The sequence below is a fragment of the Geotrypetes seraphini genome, chromosome 5, assembly GCF_902459505.1.
Source record: "Geotrypetes seraphini chromosome 5, aGeoSer1.1, whole genome shotgun sequence".
NCBI lineage: Eukaryota > Metazoa > Chordata > Amphibia > Gymnophiona > Dermophiidae > Geotrypetes > Geotrypetes seraphini.
Genome location: NC_047088.1, coordinates 182,540,452 through 182,565,412, shown reverse-complemented (window position 1 = coordinate 182,565,412; position 24,961 = coordinate 182,540,452). Strand labels below are relative to the sequence as shown.

The following is a 24,961-nucleotide window of genomic DNA, read 5'->3' as shown; positions in this document are numbered from 1 at the left end:
GTGAGCTCTAACCGAATTGGGCTTAAGACCAGAGTTGGATAAAGGTAGTCCAATACTGAAGAAATGGTGAAGGTAGTCCAATACTGAAGAAATAGAAGATGTGGAAGGAGCCAGGTGATGGAGATTATATTATGAAAAAAGCATGTCTATTTGAGTCAATAGCCTTCTACTCAGTAATGCTTTCTGGAAGCAGCTATAATGGTTTGTACTGAATCAGAAAGATTATAATCTGCTGAAGTCAGGTCAAGAGGTACCAAGCTGTTAGGTGCAGAGATTACAGATTGGGATGTAAAAGAGATCCTTGACTCTGAGTGAGTAGAGATGGAAAGATCTGTAACAATTGAATCCTTGACACTCAGCTGAAGTAGAAGGGACAACCTAGGTTGCTGAGCCACCAAGGAGCTATTAGGATCATGGTGGCTAACTTATGTTTGAGCTTGACTAATGTCTTCAGAACCAGAGGGATTGGCAAAAATGCATACAGGAACTTGCATGACCAAACCAGAAGAAATGCATCTGCTTCCAGACAATGAGGAGAGTACTGTCTGAAGAAAAATTGATGTTTTGTGATTGTGAGGAGACACAAAGAGGTCTTTCTGAGGAGTCCTCCAAAGCAAGACTTTTAAGTTGAGAGCCCACTCGTGCGGCTGAAGAAATCTGCTGAGCTTGTTGGCCAGAGCATTCTGTTTTCCTTGCACATAGATTGCTTTGAGAAATATATTTCAAGGAATTACCCAGTTCCAAACGTGTAGGACTTCTTGACAAAGAGGAAGAGAGCCCGTTCCCTTTTGTTTGCTGATGTAGTACATGGCTACTTGATTGTCTGTTTGAACAAGGAGGATTTAGTTGAAAAGCTGATCCTGAAACGTCTTGAAAGCATTGTGAATTGCTCACAGTTCTAACAGGTAGATATGAAATGCTTTCTCTCAAGCAGACCACAGTCCCTGAGTCCGGAGACCATCCAGGTGAGCTCCCCGTGCATACATGGAGGCATCCGTCACCTTGCCTCTTCAATCACCATTGGAGAGATGAAGAGGCAAGGTGACTTTTATCCATTTGGTTAAGGGATTCACGCACCATTCCTCCAAACACTGAGATGCCAAGTTCCACTGAGCTGATCTGAGGTGAAGGTGAGCGAAGGGAGTGACATGAACTGTGAATGCCATGTGACCCATGAGACGCTTCATTTGCCTCGCTGAAATGTGTTGCAGAGTGGACACATGATTGCAAAGCTGGAACAAGGGATCTTGTCTTTGCTGTGGTAAGAAAGCTCATAAGAGAGTCATGTTAATCACAGCTTCTATGAACTCCAACACTTGAGAAGGTTGAAGATGAGACTGGAAAGCTGACTTTGAAGCCCAGAAGCTGGAGAATAGTTATGGTCACTTGTGTAGTTGAGTGCACTGCTTGAGGCGATGCAGCTTTTACCAACCAGTTGTCTAGATAAAGAAACACTTGAAACCCGTGGGAACGCAGGGTTGCTGCTACTACCTGGAGATGAAGCGAGGCTGAATGGCAGAACTTTGTACAGGAGATGATGACCTATACAGAAACAAAGAAACTTTCTGTGGTCCGGATGTATGGGAATGTGTGTAGGCCTCTTTGAGGTTCAGAGAGCAGCCAATCGTTTCATACTAGAAGTGGGTAGAGTCCCCAGAGATAACATGCAAAACTTTTATTTTACTTGATATTTGTTGAGAGCTCAGAGGTCTCAAATGGGACAAACACCTCCCATCTTCTTTGGAATTAGGAAATGCCTGGAGTAGAACCCCTGATTTTTCTGGGTATTCATTTGAAGTAGAGCTTTGATTTTCTGAAGAAGGGATATCTGTTGAGATATGAAAGAGTACTCTCTTGAGAGTTGTTTGAAGGAATAGTGATAAAATGAAGACAGTAACCCTACTGTATGACTTTGAGGACCCAGGTGACTGTGGTAATGAGAGTCCAGTATTGATGATATAAGAGAAGTCGGCCTCTGATGGGTTGGGGAGGTGGCTGAGATGGTGGAATTACAGCTATGCTCTCTAGAAGCATGTCAAAAAGGCTGAGTTGATTTTTGTGGAGCAGAAGTCTGAGGCTCTTGCGATTTTTGCCTCTTCTTTGGTGGGGGTTTGGAAGAGGATGAGGTTGTTGGATAACACCTCATATATGAAGAGGAAGCAGATCTCTGGGAAGATTTAGATGGTTGAGTCTTAGACTTAGACCCTGTTAAGGTGGTCCAGCTCTATTCATGTTGAGTAAGCCTTTGTGTGGCATCCTCGACTTTGTCCCCAAATAGCTTTTCACCTAGACAGGGAATATTTGCTAAACAATCTTGAACATTTTTATCCATGTTAGAGACTCACAACCATTCAAGACGTCTCATAGTGATAGACATAGCCAATGCTCTAGATCAGTGTTCCTCAACTCAGTCCTGGAGTATCCCCTTGCCAGTCAGGTTTTCAGGATAGCCACAATGAAAATGCATGAAAGAGATTTGCATATAACAGAGGCAGTGTATGCAAATCAGGTTTATGCATATTCATTGTGGATATCCTAAAAACCTGACTGGCAAAGGGGTGCTCCAGGACCGAGTTGAGAAACACTGCTCTAGATGTCACATCAAATGCATCTTGCCATAAATTTTCTGGTTTGAAGAAGGCTATGAGTTGTTTCCTGGAACTCAGGAAGTCATTCAGATGGAATGCTCTGTTCAAAATCAGCCAACTTCTTTTTGAGTTGTTTAACATAGAATAACATAAAGAAATTGTAGCTGAGAACTATGCTGGTCAACATAGAGTTCTGGAAGAGGCGGAGCCCAAACTTATCCATGGTGCAGTAGCATATACTCTTATACTGGAAGATTTTTAAGAGTGGATTCAATCAGCAAAGACTGGTGCTGCAATTGTGGCTTACCAAAGCCAGGACACAACTGTATTCTGTACAAAGAGTCAATTTTTCTTGGAGCTATGGAAAGGGTGAGAGGAGTCTCCCAGTTCTTAAACATAGCTTCCTTAAGTAGAGTGTGAAGAGGCAATTTTAGAAGCTCTTTAGGAGACTCATCAAAATCTAATGTTTCAAGGAGTTCTGCGCTGGGCTCAATGTCTGACTCCCGTTTAACAGGCAAAGCTTTCCCCGATAAATTTAGTTAAAGGTAGTCCCTTCTGAAGGAGATCTGCATCTTCGTGGTGGAGGAGATGGATCTGATGGAATGCCATGTGACTCTGGAGTAGATAACGTGAGTTCAAGATCAGTATCAGTATTTTGTACAACTAGATTGGAATCAATGTCCCCAACTCCAGGAGATTCTTTATAGTAAGGAGAAGATGGATGCTTCCTGGTCTGAGAAGTACAATGACTGTAATAGTTTCAAGAAGAGCTCCTTCGATGACATCGATACCGGTCAGATAAAAATGAAGACGAAGATCGATGTCGAGAATGTGAAGATCTTGACTTAAGTCAAGGCAAATGTGAATCGGTACCGTGCGATGTTCTCTTGGATTTAGAAGAGCAAGCATCGGTACCACAGGATCTCAATGTCAATAAATGTTAAGATGGAGAGTTGGATTTGGTACCCTGGGGCCACGATGTGCCATGCTCAGGCTGGGCTGGTACTGAGGAAGTTGATGCAAGCACTGGTGCAGCATGTAGTTTAAATAGGCCAGCAAGCTCCCTTTGGAAAAACTCCTTAAGTTGGTCCTGGAAGGAAGGACTGCACTGGTACCATTGCTTCAACAGCTGGTACCATCAGTGCTGCAGGGTGTTGAGTGGTAGGTGACTTCGATGAGAAAGCATGCCCTGGAGACACAGCCTGCACAGGAGATCAGTGATGGTGTCAACACTTGGCATGCATGCATCGAGGGACTCGATTCTGATGATGCCTGCGACGTTGGATGTGATGGCTTCGTAGCAGGTTTACCCAATACAGGAACGGAGTCCAATTCGAGGGAGGTGTCGATGCTTGTACCATTGGTACCGATGGAATTGATTTGATGCCAGAGGGCATAGCCGGTCCACACAGCTTCTCTTGCTGGATGCATTGAGCTTTAAGAGAGTGTTTTTGTAAGGTAGAACAGCAGATACAAGTGTCTACTCAGTGCTCCGGCCCCAGACACTGAATGCACCAGTTTTGCATGTCAGGGATGGAGATAGGCTGCTGGCAACGAGTGCACTTTTTAAACCCACTAGAAGGCCTCGACATTAGATGAAAAATCTCAGCAGCAAGGTTAAAAAATACAATAAATGCAACCCGAGACCGAAACATAAGTTGAAAAAAAGTCCCAAAGGCCTGACTGAGGAAAAATTATATATTTTTTCTTTGAAAAAGAACCAAAGAAAAATTAAGTTAATTATAAAACAAAAGAAATGTGCCAAAAAGGCCAAAATTAAGTTGAATGGGCAACTCAATTGGACAGAGTCTAAATATAATTTCTTCATTCCACGGAAAATGAAGAACTAAGGAACCGCGAGCCAATGTCGGGCAGGAAGGCACTCGCGCATGTGCGGTGCAGGTAGTCTCAAAGCTTCTTAAGAAATTTAAAGTCCTTTTAGCACTGTCCGTACCGGGATCTGTGGATGATGTAACCCATATGTGAGAGTATGTTGCCTGCTTGTCCCAAGGATAATGAATTTTCTATGATAACCAAAAAAATTATTTCCAAATATGTAAAAATTTAAGGCTTCTTTTACTAAGCTGCACTAATGGATTTAGGCCCAGATTCTGTAAAGTGTGTCCCGATTTTAGGCAGCTGTAGGCGTACTACAGCTGTCTAATCAGCCAATTGGTACGCACTTTAAAAAAAAAACTGCTCCCCAGGCAGGCTCGCAAGAACCTAGGCGGCCCTACGCGTCTCCCTAGTAGAGGGAGAGATGCTGGCCTACATTGTAAGTAGACACGGCCTCTATACTTATCGTGGCAAGGGATCTCCCTGCAGCGATAAGTATAGCGGCCGTGGATTCCTGTTCCCCCCCCGATCGCTGGCAGGAGGGTTCCCAACCCCTCCTGCTGGAAAGCCGCCCACCCAACACCCCCGATTGCCAGCAGGAGGGTGCCCAACCCCTCCTGCCGGAGGACGCCCTCCTCCAGACCCCCCACCCACGCTAATGCCCCCTACGCTAACACCGCCCCCCCGATGACCCCCCTAACTAACCTCTAAATTGTTGGCCGGCCGGGTCTTGCTGCCCATCTTTACGGCCCATCCCCGCTAAGCCAAGGCCTGATTGGTCCAGGCTTCTAGAGCCTGGGCCAATCAGGCCTTAGGCTTAGTGGGGATGGCCCATCCCCACCCATCCCCACTAAGCCTAAAGCCTGATTGGCCCAGGCTTCTAGAGGCCAGATGACAGCAAGACCCGGCCGGCCGGCCAGCCAACAATTTAGAGGTTAGTTGGGGGGGAGGTTAGCGGGGGTCATCAGGGGGGTGTTAGTGCAGGGGGGATCCGGAGGGGTGGTGTCCTCCGGCAGGAGAGGTTGGGCACCCTCTTGCCGGCGATCGGGGGGGGGGGGGACAGGCAGCTGCAGCCGCTATACTTATTGCGGCTTGGAGATCCCTTGCCACGATAAGTATATCGGCCACGTCTACTTACAATGTAGGCCAGCATTTTGCTGGCCTACATTGTAAGCATCTCTCCCTCTACTAGGGAGACACGTAGGGCCGCCTAGGTTTGCCTAAGGCCCTTAGGCGAGCTTAGGCGGTCTTGCAGGCCTCCCTAGGCTCCCGGAGGCTCCTTCAATATAGGCGGCCTGCCTGGGGAGCATTTTTTTTTTTTTTAACGTGCGTCTCCATTGGCTGATTAGACGCCTACAGCTGCCTAAAATCGGGACGCACTTTGCAGAATCTGGGCCTTAGTGCATACTAAATGCTAGGAAGCCCATTTTATTCCTATGAGCTTCTTAGCATTTAGCTTGAACTAAATCCATTAGCAGCAAAGACGACATGCTATATCTACTGAGAAAAGTCAAAGCCGAAAGTTATAACATGTCTTGCCCTGGATCGGTGGCATGGAATACTGCTACTATTTGTGTTTTTGCCTGGTATTTGTGACTTGGATTGTCCTCTGTGAAGATGAGATACTACGCTAGATGGACTATTGGTCTGACCAAGTAAGGCTATTATTTTCTTAACATAAACGAGACGACGATCATGAACACGGAAAATGATTTTGAGCTTGAAGGCAATAGAAATTGTAAAAGATTTCAATCTCCTGGGCTCTTTAATAAACAAAGAAATACTCTGCAGAATATTACTTGGTCGCTCTTCAATGAAGGCTCTAGACAAAGTAATCAAAGGCAAAGAAATAACACTCCAAACAAAGATTAGACTTGTCCATGTACTCATTTTCTCAGTGGTCAATTACAGATGTGAAAGCTGGGAAGGTAATGAGGAAGGGGTGAGGGTGGAAATTATGTGGTAGTTACATAAAAGACTCATATATTTTGTTGAGTTTATTGAAAAGTATAATGCAACTTTATACATATGTAAAAGCACATGACAATCTGAGTTGCAATACTTTTTTCTGTTATACTGATGCATGTAGCTACCAATAAAAAATTGTTGAAAGATAAAACAATTCATAAAGACAGCCTAAACACTTACAGGAATCCATCCATAGCTCATGGACTCAAGCTGTACCTTGAACAGGAATGTCATCATCAAGATGATACCACACAAGAGGACAGAAGTATTTTGTACAATCAATGAGATCTGTGTCACTGTCAGAGAGTTAAAAGAAACAAAGGTAAAATATAATAATTTAGAAAATTAGATTCTTAGGCTCTCCTTTCAAGTATAGTTATAATTTACTGTGTTACTTTAAGAAGCAATTTACCAATTTATATATGTAAAAGTACTGTCTAAAAAATGCCTACCCTTAAATCAGCTAAAAGTATGCCTAGGGTCCACAACATATATATTGTAAGCTACACTAGGAGAAAACTTTCCCAGAGGAGGTATTCTCAGGGATATGTTTAATTTAGGAAGGAAAATATCTGTAGATCACAATTTCAAATCTTTTTGTTATTTTCCATGCAAAAAATACACACTATAACAAGCAGGTGCAAATGTCTGCAGGTAGACTGTACCTATGATAATTTTCAAAAGCAAAGCATGAGAAGAAGTTTCCTTTGCAAATTTTTTTTTAAATACACAGGTGCAGGATGCCTGCAGATTTTATACCTGAGCAGGTTTTTTTGAAAATTGTCCTTTAAGAGCATAATTCACTATTTAGAGCAGAGGTCTCCAAAGTCCCTCCTCGAGGGCCGAATCCAGTCAGGTTTTCGGGATTTCCCCAATGAATATGCATGAGATCTATATGCATGTACTGCTTTCAATGCATATTCATTGGGGAAATCCCGTAAACCTGATTGGATTCGGCCCTCGAGAAGGGACTTTGGAGACCCCTGATTTAGAGGAATAGTCAGTAAATTTTATTTTGTGTTGCTGCAGCCAAGAGCTTTGCGTATTCATAGCTGAAGCAATGCAAAGATAAAGGGCCCCATTATCTCTTAAGAGGCCAATTTGGAATTAAAATCAGCAGTCGGTACCCCTGATCAGAACCCTCTTCTCAATTCCCAGATCAGAATTCATCAGTCTCCAAAAAAAATCCTTCTTAGAAAGCACCCAATCCAAACTCATCTGTGAGGTCTTTTTGGTGGACAGTGAGAGGACAGGAGTGATCCCATCCCATCAGCACCAGGAGCAAAATGACACCCAAATCCCCCTAGCTGTAATCTCACAATACCACCGCTAGGCGTCAATTTGCTAAATCAACTGCAAGGTTAAATGCAAGCTGTGTTATTCATTTTGCATAATAATGAGCTGCTTTGCATGTAATTCATTTACTTTTCATGATTACTTGCACTGCATTTTGTCATTTAGCATGTGTTATTTGGCAAAATGTTACATCATTAATTGCTTTTACCACTTGCTCCAGCAATAGATTCCAGAACTTAACTATACGTCAGTAAAAAAATATATTTTCTATTTGTTTTAAATATGCCATTATGTAAGTTTATGAGTGTCCCCTAGTTTTTGTACTTTTAGAAACAGTAAACATGTTCATGTTTACCCTTTCCACTCCATTCAGGATTTTATAGGCGTCTTTAAGCTGAAGAGCCCTAACCTCTTTATATTTTCCTCATAAAAGAGAGTCCTTCCTTCACCTTTATCATTTGGGTTGCCCTTTTCTGTACGTATTGCAGTCCCACTATCTTTTTTGAGATGTAGCAGCCAGTATTACATACAATACTCAAGATGCAATCTCAATGGCAATGTCGCTATGCCCACATTGCTCTTTCCTCAAGTCACTTCACTGGCTCCCTATCCGTTTCCACATACTGTTCAAACTCCTCTTAATGACCTACAAGTGTATTCACTCCACAGCTCCTTAGTATTTCTCCTCTCTCATCTCTCCCCAGACTCCCCCCTGGGTACTCCACTCATTAAGTAAGAATTTCTTATCTGTACCCTTCCCCTGTAAGGCTAACTCCAGATTCTGTACCTTCTACTTTGCTGCACTATGTGCCTGGAATAAACTGCCTGGCTCGGTATGTCAAGCTCTGTCTTTGGCAATATTCAAATCCAGACTCAAAGCCCACTTCTTTGAAGATGCTTTCAATACCAAACTCCAACCCACAATATCTGTCTTATTATTTCCTATGTAATTCCCCACCTGATCATTGTGTATAGAAGCACCTTTTTGCCCAATTTGTCTGTCTTGACTAAATTGTAAGCTCTTTTGTGCAGGGACTCTCTCTTCTGTTTTAATGTACAGCGCTGCATATGTCTAGCAGCGCTATACAAATTAGTAGTAGTAGTAGTATTAATCTTACCATAAAGCAATATAAAGGCATTATATTCCTTGATTTTACTTCTGTCACTAGTTATATCTAAAATAGATTACTGTAATTCCCTTTACCATTTACCCTACTCATAGACTTCAATTAATTCAGACCACCACTGTTAAATTACTCTTTAACAAGTAAAGGCTTGATAATGTAACCTCATCTCTGAGCACTTGTTTCCTTTGTCCTCCTCCACTGCTTTTAAATTTTTAATCATTGTACATCAAATCATGCATACTGCCTCACCTTCCTTTCTCTTCAGTTTTCTTATTCCATATGTTCCTCTAGTTAGCATCTTCTCACTGTGTCTTCACTTCATCTTATCTGGCTTGATACTCTTTATCACTTCTGTCCCTTTGGAACTTGCTCCTACCCCTCCTTAAGGCTGAATTATCCTACCAGAAATTTAAAATTGCTCTTAAGACTTACCTCTTTAAACTATATTCCCTATAACCTGCCTCATGTTTTATTCTATGCACAAATTAGCAGGAACCTACCTGCTAATTTTCTCTCTTTTAGACTCTCCAGACCAGTACAGCCTCACTGATGGGTAATAGCTCACTTTGACTAGCTAGTGGAGACTGAGACCAAAGTTTGGTTGTAGTATTAATAGCCGTAGCTCCTTCTAGCAAACCAGCCTGCCAAATAGCCAAGCAGAACTAAGAAGTGCTAATATTTAACAGTAACAACACTCCAAACAGGAGTAATAAACTAAACATAGGAATACTGTTGGAAAGTGCATAAAACAAGCCCCTGCAGCAAATGGTCCCCACAGCTCGCCAGCTGGGCCATAGCCGCTGTTCTTTGATCTCCCTGGCCCTAGAAAAATACTAGAACCTGCAGAAAAAACAAAATCTTCATGCGAAAAAACCCACAAGAACAGACAGACAGAAAGAAAGGGTGGGGTGCTGTACCAGTCTGGAGAGTCTAAAAGAAAGAAAATTAGCAGGTAAGAATGTAATTTCTCCTTCTTCATCACCTCTCCAGACCGGTACAGCCTCACTGATGGGACGTACCATCATGGGTGGGCACCACCAGAACACGCTCACCGAACGCCATGTCCTGACACGCCTGAATGTCCACACGGTAGTGCCACACAAAGGAATGAAGAAGGCTAAACCACGGCCTTACAGATATCCACTGGAGGCACCAGAGAAGACTAGTCCAAGAAGCTACTTGACCCTGAGTGAAATGAGCCTTGAGAAATTCCATAAAAGGCTTTGGCTGAAGAAGATACATGGAAGCTGAGGAATAGTGGCTCGTGGCCAGTAGGGGGCGATGTCTATGGGACGGTAATGGAATGGACGTCAGGACATGATGGTGCAGTATTTTGTGGAGTTTTTCTACAAAAGCGCCTGCTTTTCGTATGATTCTGGGTAACTCTAGTTAGATACAAGCATATGTGTTAGTTAAGGCCACACCCAATAGAAGCGTACAAAAAATTGGTGAATATGGATGTAGCCAAGGTCAGAAGAACACACTACAGATTAATATTAAGGAAAAGCATAATAATATTCTTTTTATGTACTTTGCTATTAAGCTAGATCATAGAGGAAATCAGGATATACATGAACTCCATCTCTGTTTTTCTGTGTCTTCTGCTTGGCTTTACTCCATTTTGTGTTCAGCCTATATCCCTAGTCTTTGTTCAGGTTTTTCCCGCTTTTAGCCTCGTGGTTCTAATTGATACTAGATGTGCCTTAGGCTGGTTAGGAAAAGTATATTAGATTACGTATCCCAATCTGAGATATAACATGCATTAAATATGAATGACATATAATGTGTGAAGCTATGAATGTATGGAAGGGGCCCCAACCGAACAGACAAATGAATGGATGGATGAAAGATATATATGAAAGAATTTGTATTTAAAGTGAAATGTTTTATATAAGGAACACTAAGGAAAAATCCTAAAGCAACATCTGGAAATAATTAGAGTCAGAAACTGCTATTCCAGTCTCCAGCATAGGAAGGTTTCTGAATCTGTATGCCAGTAAAATTTTGAAGCTGTCAGCTCAGAGAGAAAGGGGGAAACAGCCCCTCCTTTTTCTCTGAGGCTGACAAGTTTTCAGCACTTTTTAATGTAGGTTTTCTCAACACAAATAAGCAGTTTCAGATAACATTTCTTTGGCTATGTTATAAAATGTTTATGTATATTCAGAAATGAATGTAAACAAAAAAATTATGATTTCTGGAACTTTTATTCCATGTTAAAAAGAAGGTCTTTGTCTAAATTTAAGTACAGCCTCTGTTATTGATTGGCTGACGGCCAATGATGTCAAACTGGACTGAAGGTATATATTGGGGAGCTTCGAAGTATCGAGCTGAGATCGTTATCAGAAGGCCAGCATTTTGGCAACTATAACAACCTCCCGCTAACGCAACTAGCCTTTTGAGGTCCATGATGGAAAAATAAAAGCAATAAATAATTATTTTGGTAAACCTTGCGTTATGCGTCATTTCCATATATTTGTTATTTTGCACACCTCGAGTGAAAGCTAGCAGCTTAATTGGCAACTGCAGCTTTATGAGTGCACTGGCGTCCAATTACCCATGCTCAAAGTGATAGTCTCCTTGATCCAGCGTGCAATGGTAGCCTTGGAAGCGCCGTCCCCCTTACGAGGACCCGCCAAGAGGACAAAAGGATGATCCGATTTCCGAACTCCTGGATCCTCTAAACATAAGAGCGAAGGACCCTACAGACGTCCAACTTGCACAACTGCTTCTGTTCCGATGGTTGACATGAAAAGGCGAAACTACCTTTAGCAGAAAGGAAGGAACAGGCCGCAGCACAACACGCTCCCTAGAAAACTCCAGGAAGGGAGGCCCACAAGAGAAAGCCTGCAACTCAGAAACTCATCTCGCAGAAGTAAAGGCCACCAGAAACACTGCCTTTAACACTGGAACCCAGGGGCTCAAAAGGAGGGCACACGAGCACGGACAGGACCAGATTGAGATCCCAAGCCGGAACCGAAGGCCAAATAGGAGGCCGAATCAATTTGGTTGCCCACTAAAAGCAAACTACATCCGGGAAAGAAGATAAATACTTACCGTGCAGCAAAATGCAAAACGCAGACAAAGCCGCCAGCTGAACCCAGAGAGAAGACCAGGCCAGACCCCTATGCAAGCCATCCTGCAAAAAATCCAAGATGTGAGGCAAAGAAGCACGAAAGGAAACCACCCCCCATGCAACACTCTTCAAAAATACGCCAAACACGCACATAAGCCCGAGAAGTGGAAAACTTCTGAGACTCCAAGAGACAGAAGATCAACCGAGAAAGGCAGCGGAAGAGGATCTACCACCAGAAGATGAACCAGATCTAGGTACCGTGGACATCTGGGCCAATCCAGAGCCACCAGGATTACACAGCCGGAGTGCCGAGCAATGCAAATAATAACTCTGCTCATCATCAGCAATGGAGGAAATATATACAGGAATCCCGCCATCGGTCAGGGCTGTACCAGAGCATCCAATCCCTTAGCCTGAACATCCCTGCACCAACTGAAGAACCGAGACGCTTTGGTGTTGATACTCATAGCCATCAGGTCCAGGACTGGCTTGCCCCCAAGCCTGCACAATCAACTCGAAGGCTGTGGGACCGAGACACCACGCTCCGGGATCTAGCACGTGACGACTGAGGAAGTCCGCCTGTACATTTTCCACCCCTGATATGTGGGAAGCCGAGATGTCCAGAAGATGAGACTCTGCCCACACTGTGAGCAGAGCCACCTTCTGCACCACAAGATGGCTCCTGGTTTTCCCCTGACAACAGACATAAGCCACTGCTGTGGCATTGTCCAAAAGAACCTGAACAGACTTGCCCATCAACAATGAATGGAACACTAGCAACACCAGCTGGATGGCCCTGGTCTCCAAAACACTAATCAACCAAGAAGCCTCCTCCTGAGACCAGCGGCCCTGAGCTGAGTGACCGAAACACTGAGCTCCCCAACCAAGGAGACTGGCATTCGTGATAAGAACTGTTCAGTGGGGCTTATCCAGACTCACCCCCTGCACCAGAATGGAAGACTGGAGCCACCAACGGAGACTGTGACGAACTAACCCACGAAGAGGAATGGGAGAGTCCAACTCATGCACCTGGGGTGACCATTGCTGAAGCAGAACATGCTGAAGTGGGCACATGTGAGCTCGGGCCCACCAAACCACATCCAGGGAGGCCGCCATCGACCCCAAGACTTGGAGAAAACCCTGCACCCGAGGACAGGGGGATGCCATCAGAAGGCGAATCTGTGATTGCAACTTGACCACGCGGGCCTCTGGCAGGAAGACCTTCCCCAAGCTTGTGTCAAAAAGAACCCCAAGGTACTCCAGGCGCTGAGACGAAGCCAACCGGCTCTTAGACAGGTTGACTATCCACCCCAGCGACTGCAAGAATTCCACAACCCGAGCAATAACCCGGGAGCTTTCCTGAAAAGACTTCTCTCTGATCAACCAGTCATCCAGATAAGGGTGAACCAGAATGCCCTCCTTGCGCAATGCCGCCGCCATGACGACAATGATCTTGGTGAATATCTGCAGAGCTGTGGCCAGACTAAAGGAGAGAGCACAAAATTGGCAGTGCAAACCCAAGATCGCAAGCGAAAGAACCGATGATGGGAAGCATGAATCGGAACATGCAAGTAGGCCTTCGTCAGATCGAGAGAGGTCAGAAATTCCCCTGGCTAAACTGCCAGAATGACAGATCTCAGGTTTTCCATTTGAAAAGACGGAACATGCAGAGCTCTGTTGACCCCTTTCAGATCTAAGATGGGCCAAAAAGTCCCCTCTTTCTTGGGCACCACGAAGTAAATTGAATATCTGCCTGTGCCACACTCCTGCGGAGGCACTGGCACCACTGCCTGGACATCTAGTAACCATTGTAGAGTCTGGCGAAAAGCTTGCTTCTTCCACGTCACCTGACAAGGAGAAGTGAGAAAGCAATCTGGCAAGGAGTAAGAAAATTCAAGAGTATATCTGTTCCGAATCACCTCCAGGACCCACTGATCCATCATGATCGCAGCCCACCCTTGGTAAAAATCTCGCAACCAAGCACCCACTGGAGTCAAGGGAGGTGGCGGCAAGGAATCATTGGGCTGGACGGGCAGCGGGGGAACCAGCAAAGGAATCACGTCCCCCCTAATGGGCCTCCCGAAAGGACTGCATGTGCAGAAAGAACTGACTCCGGGACGACACAGAGGCCGGGAAGGAAGCAGCCCCTCAACCAGGGCGATATCTGCGGAAATCACGCAAACACCGCTGAGCAATGCCACTCCGCGCAGGTGTGCAGGCATGGTCCTCAGGAAGATGGGGCATCTTGGAGCCCGTCAAGGTCTGGACCAACTTGTCCAAATCCTTGCCAAACAAAAAAGACCCCCCGAAAGGGAAATTTTGTCAGCTTAGCCTTAGATGCCGCAGCCGCCGACCAAGCCTGAAGCCACAAGGTACAATGAGTGGCCACCCCAAGCACCATGAACTTAGCCAACGCTCGCAACAGGTCATACAGAGTATCAGAAAGATAAGAGGTACCCATCTCAATTTTGGCTACCTCCTGGTCCACCAAGGACCAGTCATCAGACTCACGGACAAGGACATACTCGGCCCACCGAAAACAGGCCCAAACCACCAGACTGCCACAAATCGCCACCTGAACTAAGGCAGAGACATCAAAATTCTGCTTAAGAAGAGACTCTAACCTACGCTCCTCAGAGTCCCTTAAGGCTGAGCTGCCCTCAGCAGGCACAATATGCCGCCTCATGATGGCGGAGACCACCACATCTACCACAGGTGACTTTAAGGTATCCCTATCCCCCTCCGGGATGGGATATAGGCAGGCCATAGAATGCGCAAAATGAAAGGGCGCCTCTGGCACTTTCTACTACGCAAGAACAATATCCCGAATATCCTGATGCATAGGATCCCCCTAAGCAGAGGGTCCACACACGCGGGGGCTCCTTCAAGTCTTCCTCGAAACGTAACACCGAGGAGACCTGAAGAATAAGCTCTTGGAGCTCTTTCTGCTGAAAAATGCAAACCACAGATGCATCCTCGCCAGCTGATGGACCACAAAGCCGCCACTAAAGACATCTTTCCGGGGAGCCTTGTCCTTGCCCAGAGGATATCATTGAGGGGAGCGTTTGTGGATTCCTGGCCTCCTGCAGCAGCGGTTCTTAATTTTCCTCACACGCCCGCAGGCACCTACAGAGATGGACCCCCTGACGTCATCGGGTCCGTCTCCAACTCTTTAAAATCAAGCCGCGGCCGCAGGGCGTGGCCGAAGGGGCGTGCCATAAGGGGCACGCCAGGCCCCTTGGAGCCACGAGGAGTCCGGGAGCTGGAATTGGTCGGTAATATAAAAAAAATTTTCCTATAACTTTTATATGACAGTTACAATATGGGAAAAAGAAAAATCAAACCAAAAAGCTCTACACCAGTGATATCAGGTCCAATGGATAGACACTTAACATTACTTTCCGATAATTTACCTGGGGTACTACCAAATGTAGATTCCTCCTTGTCAGGAGCTTCAATAAGTCCCCTCAATCGCACTCCTCCCCTTCTTCCGGTACCCAGTGATAGTGGGAATATAAACCCTACTATATCCAATGCTCAAGTGGTTTCATCTACCCATACTAGTAAATTAGTATATGCTGAAATACCTAAACCATTGATATTTTCTGGAGGAAACCCAAGAACAGAGGAAACACAGGATATTACTTTAAAGGACTTATGGTTAGGAATTTCTAGGGTTGAAGGGTTTCTCAGGACAACAATGAAACAAATGGGAGATTTTTTTCAGTTAGTTTCTTCTAAATTAGAAAATGTGGACTCAAACTTAGGTTGTTTGGATAAACGTTTAAATGTTGTTGAAACTCAATGTAATAATTTACAAGCTATCTCGGTATCAGCTGTTAAAGATTCCACAGTGATACATTCTAAAATTGAATCTATAGAGAACATGAAGAGAGCGAAAAGTCTCCGCTTGGTCAATTTCCCAGTAACTCATTTATTATCACCTGAGATTTTATTGAGGAAGTTTTTCAAAGAAGTTCTGGGAATGGCCAATGCGGAGAACTTTCCAATAAATAATTATTACTATATTCCTCCTAAAAAAGTTGAATCTGCCCAGGATGTGGACCTTCTGATCACACCAGAGGTAAATTTGACCGAATTTTTGGAAGACACACAGGATGTGATTCAGAGTCGGTCCACCCTGGTAATAACATGCATGAGTGAGATGGACAAGATGTTGATTATGAAACTTTACTTTAAAAATAGGTTAATGAAATTTTGTGGGGATTTGGTTAGGATTTTTCCGGATGTATCTAGAACCACTCAGTTGAGGAGGAAAGAATTTTTGAAATTGAAAGATAGAGTGTTGGCACTGGATGCATCCTTTTACCTGAAATTTCCCTGTAAATGTTTGATTAAGTTACAAGATATTGAGTATTCATTTTGGGACCCCATACAATTACAACAATTCTTAGTTGCAAGAGAATAAAATAAAAATATAAATGAGATTTGTTTCACCTAGCTGAGATTATGAGGAGAATTAATATAAAATATCCCTATTTTTAAGGAATGATTCAAGGTTCTTTAGTGTGAACCATGAATTAATGTCCTTTATTTTCTTGAACTTTAGTTAATTAGAAATAGCAAGGTACTCCCCATTAATGTTGGCTTAAAAGGAACTATGTATGTATATTTGATTATGTATTGATTTATGTGATTTTCCTTTTTTCTTTTGAAGTATTGGATATTGTAATGTATTCAAAATTATAAATTAAAAAAAAAAAAAGGACATCTTTCCCCACATGAGGATCCTGGAGGTCTCATATAAGGTCCAGGTCCTCATCAAAAGAAAACTGCTCCAGCCGCTAAAGCAGGCAAGCCAGCGGCAGAAGCAGTAAGGGAGTCTCCAGCACCATCGGCGGTAAGGGAAACCTTATTTCCCTGACTGTCAGCGGCTAAGGGAATGCCTCTGTGGGTGGCGAGGGAAGCCTGGGCTACCCCGCTGTCAGCTGCCGGTGCGTGAGGCACTCACGAAGGGGATCCATGGACGCTGGCACCTAATGCCGACGAGGATTCCCCTTCACAGCAGCCTGCACACTGCATGCATAGGCCAGCCACGGCTGCCTTTCGTCTGGAACACAATGAGCACTTTTTCCCCTTAAAAGTGCTCATTGCCTAATACGTGGCCTAGCTCTAAGAAAAGCACCAGTTAACAAAGAAAAATCAAGTACAAAGCATTTCCTTCAGACTGGCACTGTCTCTCTAAGCTATATGCCTTGCAAGTATCTGTGGCAAGGCTTACAACTGAGGCACCTCTACAAAAATATGGGGAGGTGGAGGAAAGGGGGGGGAGGGACTCAACTCGTGACCCGCCAAGTGTGACACTCCCGAAGTCAGGCGGACCCCCAAACAGGGTCCCCCAAAGCTCAGTCCAGCACAAGAACAGGGACAAGGAGCACTAAACAAATTCCAACAGGCCTAATTAAGGGGAGACTGGCACAGTTCACCTTCACCTGCTGAGAGACTGAGCAAAAACTGGTTTGCTAGAGGGAGCTACGGCTATTAATACTACAATTAGAGAATGACACAGGGGCTAATTTTTCCCCGTCCCCACGGGAACTCATTGTCCCGTCCCGGTGAGTTCTTTTCCTGTCCCTACTCCATTCCTGCAACCTCTGTCCTCATCTGCACAAGCCTCAAACACTTTAAAATCATAAGTGTTCGAGGCTTGTTCGGTTAAGGCAGAGCTTACAGGTTTGGGACAGGGGCAGTGACAAAACTCGACGGGATGGGGAAATTGAATTCCTGCGGGGATGGGGACAAATTTGTTCCCATGTCATTCTCTAACTACATCTATAGTTTGGTCTCAGTCTCCACCTGCTGGTCAAAGTGAGCTATTACCCATCAGTGAGGCTGTACCGGTCTGGAGAGATGATAAAGAAATTCACTTTTCCCTTATGTGCTTTTTTAATATAAAGTCATGTGAAAAAATTAGGACAACCCATGAAATATTCAGTTCTTTCTTAAGAAATGTTCACATGTCGATGTCAAATCTTTTTTTTATTTATCTCTGGAAAAGAAAGTGATATAATTGCAGGTAAACAACAAACATGTTCCTTGATTTGTTTATTTATTTAAAATATTTATATCCCACAAATCCAACAATGCTAAGCGGGTTCCAAAATTACATACATAATCAAAATGCAAAACAGAAGACAAAATCTCAAAAATTACAAAAACTATATTACAAAAGCTAAAAACAAATTTAAAACATCAGAAAAACAAAACAACCCCCCCCCCCAAAAAAAAAGATACCAATAAAAATGTGTATTCTAACTGAGGAATAAATTAGGACACCCCCACATATTCTCCCACTTAAAGTGGCTCAAATCACACACAGGTGAATCACATCAGGTGCATATAATTAGAACATCGTTACTCAGCATTTTGAAGGAGGTTTGCCCTACTTAAACCTTACATATTTAGTTTGGTGTGCTCATGACTGCTGCAGTGAAAGTGAACACCATGTTGATATCAAAAGAGCTGCCTGAGGCCTTCAGAAAGAAAATTGTAGCTGCTTTTAAGTCTGGTAAGAGATTTAAAAAGATCTCGAAAGAAGCCATTCCATGGTCCAGAAAATAGTGTACAAGTGGAGGACTTTCCAAACAACTGCCAACATGCCCAGGTCTGGCCGTCCAAGCAAGTTGACCCCCAGAGCAGACCTCAAAATGCTAAAAGAAGTCACCAAAAACCCTAAAATGTTATCATGGGACCTATAGCAGGCTCTTGCTACTGTTGGTGTGAAAGTGCATGCCTCTACAATTAGAAAGAGACTGTACAAATTTAACTTACATGGGAAGTGTGCAAGGAGGAAACCTAAGAGAAGTTTGCCAGAGAGAACATGGACAAACACCAGGACTTCTGGAATAGTGTTCTATGGACAGATGATTCTAAAATTGAATTATTTGAACACCAGAAAAGAGGACATGTTTGGCATACACCAAATACAGCATTTCAGGAAAAGAACCTCATACCAACTGTGAAGCATGGAGGTGGAAGTGTCATGGTTTGGGGATGCTTTGCTGCAGCAAGAGCTGGTCAGCTCATCATCATAGAATCCACCATGAATTCTACCGTGTATCAGAGGGTGCTTAGAAACATAGAAACAGACAGCAGATAAGGGCCATGGCCCATCTAGTCTGCCTACCCCAATAACCCTCCCCTACCTTTCTCTGTGAAGAGATCCCACGTGACGATCCCATTTTGGCTTAAAATCAGGCACGCTGCTGGCCTCAATTACCTGTAGTGGAAGATTATTCCAGCGATCAACCACCCTTTCAGTGAAGAAGTATTTCCTGGTGTCACCGTGCAGTTTCCCGCCCCTGATTTTCCACGGATGCCCTCTAGTTGCCTTGGGGCCTTTGAAAAAGAAGATATCCTCTTCCACCTCGATACGGCCCGTGAGATATTTGAATGTCTAGATCATGTCTCCCCTCTCTCTGCGTTCCTCGAGTGAGTATAGCTGCAATTTATCCAGCCGTTCCTCATACGGGAGATCCTTGAGTCCTGAGACCATCCGGGTGGCCATTCGCTGGACCGACTCAAGTCTCAGCACATCTTTGCGGTAATGCAGCCTCCAGAATTGTACACAGTATTCCAGATGGGGTCTCACCATGTATCTATACAATGGCATAATGACTTCGGGCTTACAGCTGACGAAACTCCTACGTATACAACTCTATGATTTGTCTAGCCTCAGATGAAGCTTTCTCCACTTGCTTGGCAGTCTTCATGTCCTCATTGATGATCACCCCTAAGTCTCGTTCTGCTGTAGTCCTCACTAGGATCGCACCATTAAGGGTGTAAGTCTTGCATGGATTTTGGCTGCCAAGGTGCATGACTTTATATTTTTTGGTATTGAAACTTAGTTGCCAGGTCCTGGACCAGCGCTCCAGTAGGAGTAGGTCATGCACCATACTGTCGGGCATTGAGTTTTCGTCAGGCACTGTGTTTTTGTCTGTTGTGTTCTTCCCTACTACATTGCATAGTTTGGCATCATCGGTGAATAGCGTTATTTTACCTCGAAGCCCCTCAGCCAAGTCCCTTATGAAGATGTTGAATAGGATCAGGCCCAAGACCGAGCCCTGCGGCACTCCACTGATCACCTCCGTTGTTTCGGAGGGGGTGCCATTCACCACCACCCTCTGAAGCCTGCCTCCAAGCCAGTCCCCAACCCATGCTGTCAATGTCTCTCCCAATCCTAAAGAACTCATCTTGCTCAACAACCTGTGGTGTGGTACGCTATCGAATGCTTTGCTTGAGGAACATGTGAGACCATCTGTAAGAAAATTAAAACTGAATTGGAACTGGACCCTGCAATATGACAATGACGCAAAACATACCAGTAAATCCACCAAGGACTGGCTGAAAACTAAGAAATGGAGAGTCCTGGAGTGGCCGAGTCAAAGCCCTGATATTAATCTCATTGAGATGCCATTGAGTGTTTTGAAATGGGCTGTGCATGCAAGAAACCCCTCAAACATCTCACAGCTGAAATAATTCTGCATTGAGGAGTGGGCCAAACTTTCCTCAGACTGATGTCAGAGACTGGTAGAAGGCTACAAGAAGCGTCTCACTGCAGTTATTTCAACCAAAGGGGGTAACGTTAGCTATTAGGGTGTAGGGTGTCCTAATTTATTCCTCCGTTAGAATATACATTTTTGTGGATATCGTTTGTTTCATGAGTAAATCAAGGAAAATTTTTGTTGTTTACCTGCAATTACATCTCTTTCTTTTCCAGAGATAAATAAAAAAAAAAGATTTGACATCAATATGTGAACATTTCTTAAGAAAGAACTGAATATTTCATGGGGTGTCCTAATTTTTTTCACATGACTGTACATACCCAATGTGCAACAAGGTGGTTAAAGGACTCCATGCTGAAAGTAGAATTTGTCCTTTTATCATGGCTGAACTGTTAAAAAGTTATTAATTCTAATCAGTCTGATAATTACCTCTGAACCTTGAATTCTTATCCACCCAGTTTCCAATAATGGCTCCCAGAAGAAGAACAGATCCTGAAACCACCAGCCCATACACTGCGGTTAAGAGTAGGCTGTATCCATAGAGTTCCACCAGAAAAACCGACACTGCGAAGTGCCACATTCGATCTCCCTGCAAAACCCACAAAACAATTTATATCGTCTTTCACATCATTTTATCTCACTAAAGTACAGTATGTTATAGAAGCCCAATTCTATGATTCTGACACTTTTCATCTGAGCCCATCATACAGAAATCAGTATTATATTTACTGCAATGTACTTGTGCAATTCTATAAACTGGCACTGTGAATATTGTCACAACGTCACTTCAAAAACTTGTGGAACACACTTCTCCCTTTCAGAAAACAGGCTTATGATAGACCAAAACCTTTCAATATTTAAATTGAATTAAATTAAATTGAATTAACGACTTAGGATCTCAATTGTACACAGTTGTGAGCTAGTAGAGCTCACAGGCAGGCTGAGGTTGCATAGTAAGAACTGTGTTACAAAGTATTAACCTCTTTGGTCCTAATGAAGCTCTCTTGTCATATTTGAGAGCGAAACGAAGATTTTCCGTCGTGTTATGCTCAGAGGGCCGGGAATAAAAACGCAACACCCGAGCTAAGTACCAATCTGGTTACATTATTAAATTGAAATAAGGATAAAACAATTAATTTAAGAATGTGAAAAAAAGTAAAAAAGTAAAGAAAATTTACATATATATTAAATTGAATACTCAAAGATGTATGGACTGATGATAGCTCACAAAATAGTTGGGAGCCAAGATGAGTTCTACTAGCTTACAACTGCGTGCACTTGAGATCCTAAGTCGTTAATTCAATTTAATTCAATTTAAATATAGGAAGTTTTGGGTCTAGCATAAGCCTGTTTTCTGAAACTGTGAATATTGTGCCACAGGAAAAAGAAAAGAAAAATCAATACAAATATATCTCTCTCAAAGGAAACAAACATAATCCATCCATTCACAAAACAATAGGAAAAGAAAGAGGCCAAGTTTGAAAAATGATAAAATATAGAAATCAATTTTGGGCGATAAGCTAGAAGCTGTTTTCTGAGATGGCAGTGTGCTTGGTCAAATCAGGTACGAATAATATGGTAAAGCCTTTGTACTTCAGTGGCAATCTGATTTCAGCCTTGGCCATTAACTACAATGAATGGTGGAATACGGTAAGCCTGATTGCCCGTTATGAAAGAATAGCTGCTGAGCTTAGAAATTCACTCAAGAGGCTTTGAAAAAAAAATGTGGGCTCCTTTACTTACCAATCTGTTTCCTACATAGATGTAAGAGTAGGAGTTTTGTGCTTTACTATAATTACTGATGTACCCCTAAGATCAATTCCCATGTAGTAATTGGACATATGTGCTGTAACAACCTGCAAATGTGCCCTATGTTCTTTTGGAGCCTGTACTAGCATTGCTTTTTTTGCTTACGTCTGTATAAGTTAATTGTTCCAGATTTTTCTATTTTTATTCTGTTCCTGTCATTTGACTTTGCCTTTATATATTGTACTACATTCAACTCCCTGTGACAGGTCAGCAGAATTATTGTAACTTCTATATGTTTTCAAAATAAATAAAGATCATTGAACTAATATCTATCTATCTATATCTATATCTATCTATCTATCTATCTATCTATAGATAGATAGATAGATATAGATATAGATATCAAATAAACCAAATGGAATCATCCCAAGCCCACCTTTACAGCATATCAGGATGTCACATCTTAATATATAAATTCCAACAATTGTTTGGGCTCAAAAAATATATATATTTTACCCTCACAAGTTATCACAAAAGGTTAAAAATGTAACAGAAAAGTAAGACCACAGAAAGGTTTAAGTGCCAGAAATTTCTGAAGTATTTTCCGAGTCATTCTAGCCAACTCAGGAAACATGCAATTTTTGATCCCAAAAACAATTTCATCCATCTATATATATAAAATCGGATGTATGTATGTATGTGCCGCGATCACGCAAAAACGGCTTGACCGATTTGAACAAAACTTGGTATGCAGATCCCTCACTACCCGGGATGATATGTTCTGGGGGTCTCGCAGCCCACCTGCACACGTGGGCGGAGCTACAAACAGATAATCGGATTTCACCCATTCATGTCAATGGAAAAAATGTAAAGAGCTGCCAACGCAAAAACGGCTTGCCCGATTTGAACGAAACTTGGTATGCCGATCCCTCACTACCTGGGGTGATATGTTCTGGGGGTCTCACGGCCCACCTGCACATGTGGGCGGAACTACAAACATAAAATCAGATTCCACCCATTCATGTCAATGGAAAAAATGTAAAACAACTGCCAACGCAAAAACGGCTTGCCCGATTTGAACGAAACTTGGTATGCAGATCCCTCACTACCTGGGGTGATATGTTCTGGGGGTATCGCGGCCAACCTGCACACCTGGGCGGAGCTACAAACAGAAAATCAGATTTCACCCATTCATGTCAATGGAAAAAATGTAAAAACTGCCTCCGCAAAACCGGCTTGCCCGATTTGAACGAAACTTGGTATGCGGATCCCTCACTACCCGGGATGATATGTTCTGGGAGTCTCTCGGCCCACCTGCACACATGGGCGGAGTTACAAACATAACATCAGATTTCACCCATTCATGTCAATGGAAAAACAGTAAAAAGCTGCCATTCTCACAGTGCTTCAAAAACGGCTTGACCGATTTGAACGAAACTTGGTATGCAGATCCCTTACTACCTGGGGTGATATGTTCTGGGGGTCTCGCGGCCCACCTGCACATGTGGGTGGAGCTACAAACAGAAAATCAGATTTCACCTATTCATGTCAATGGAAAAAATGTACTCAGCTGCCATTCTCACAGTAAATAATAAACGGCTTGACCGATTTGATCGAAACTTGGTATGCAGATCCCTCACTACCTGGGGTGATATGTTCTGGGGGTCTCTTCACCCAAGAATTTATATGTTCTTGCTCCTGGAGGTGAAACTAAAAATGTTGTTTATAATCAAGTTTTGTGTTTGTTGTATTGTATTCATTTTGTCAAATATTTCGCATTATAATTTGATTATTATACTTTTTATAAAGCTGTAAAAATATAATTTCATTCACCACTATAAAGTATCTTTATTTGAATCCATTTACTGTGTTATTGCTATAATTAAATACCCGTGCAACGCCGGGTCATCAGCTAGTATTTTGATAATATTAAAAGTAGAACAGCATTTCAATCCAGTTCCAGAATTAAAGTCACTACTAAAGTGAGTTAAAACTTCCAATGATGACTATTAATTCTCAAGGCATTTTCAAAACTTCCAGTGAATTCCATATCATATCCACAGGGGCTACCAACAGAGATTTGAAAACTTAGAAATCTCAATGCATTTTTTTTTTCTTAAGTTGATTTTCCAGAAATTCAAGCCTCCTAGCTGTAAAATTTTTATCCTTGACTAAAGCTTCATTCAATAATTGCAGTTCAAAGATGTTATTATCTTAGACTTGCAGTTTAGCAGAATGTTGGTCAACTACTTGGCTCTGGACTTTCATTATCTTAGTAACAGATAAACCAATAATGCATTTTCCAGATAATTTTAGCATTGAAGAGTTGAGGACCTGGACAGCATCCCAAAGTGACTCCAGTGTCACCTATCATCACAGCCCCCAGTGAAACAACTCCCTGGGCCCATGCATCTTCATTTGTTGAGTGGTGCAATATGTTCCCAGAAGCAAAGGCAGCTCCTAATATCGGGGGGAGGAAGTTGTATAAGGGCATTCCACAATACTGCTGCCATCACATCCAGGCTGTGGCAATTAAGGCTTCTGTTCAAAGGTGAAAGAAAATGCCTTCAGTGCTGCCACTAGTAGTATGCTCCAGCAAAGAAGAAGGAGATAATATTCTGGGCCCAACTGTTATCCTAAAATTCTCCAGCATGGGCTGTTTTGCTTTCAGGGTCACTGCAACACACCAAAATGGGGATTGAGTTAGCAAGTAGCACTGCAGAAGAAAAGGTAAGGAGCAAACAGTCAGGGTGTCCTTTCTGTCATCATCTTGGTCCCAACAAAATGATCTGTTCTATT

At 43.2% G+C, this 24,961-nt stretch overlaps 1 protein-coding gene across 6 annotated transcripts in view; it reads right to left on the bottom strand.

Annotated features, from left to right (window-relative positions):
- Nucleotides 1-24,961, bottom strand: part of LOC117360735 (solute carrier family 40 member 1-like) — a 110,644-nt gene that overhangs the window by 56,533 nt on the left and 29,150 nt on the right. For 5 of the 6 annotated variants that reach the window (XM_033945011.1, XM_033945013.1, XM_033945010.1 and 2 more), the window contains 2 exons: nucleotides 20,843-21,002; nucleotides 6,573-6,688 (listed from right to left, as the gene is read on the bottom strand). In XM_033945011.1, coding sequence (XP_033800902.1) covers nucleotides 6,573-6,688; nucleotides 20,843-21,002 — 276 coding nt within the window. The remainder of the gene's footprint in view (nucleotides 1-6,572; nucleotides 6,689-20,842; nucleotides 21,003-24,961) is intronic. The other variant, XM_033945015.1, reaches the window with a different exon arrangement.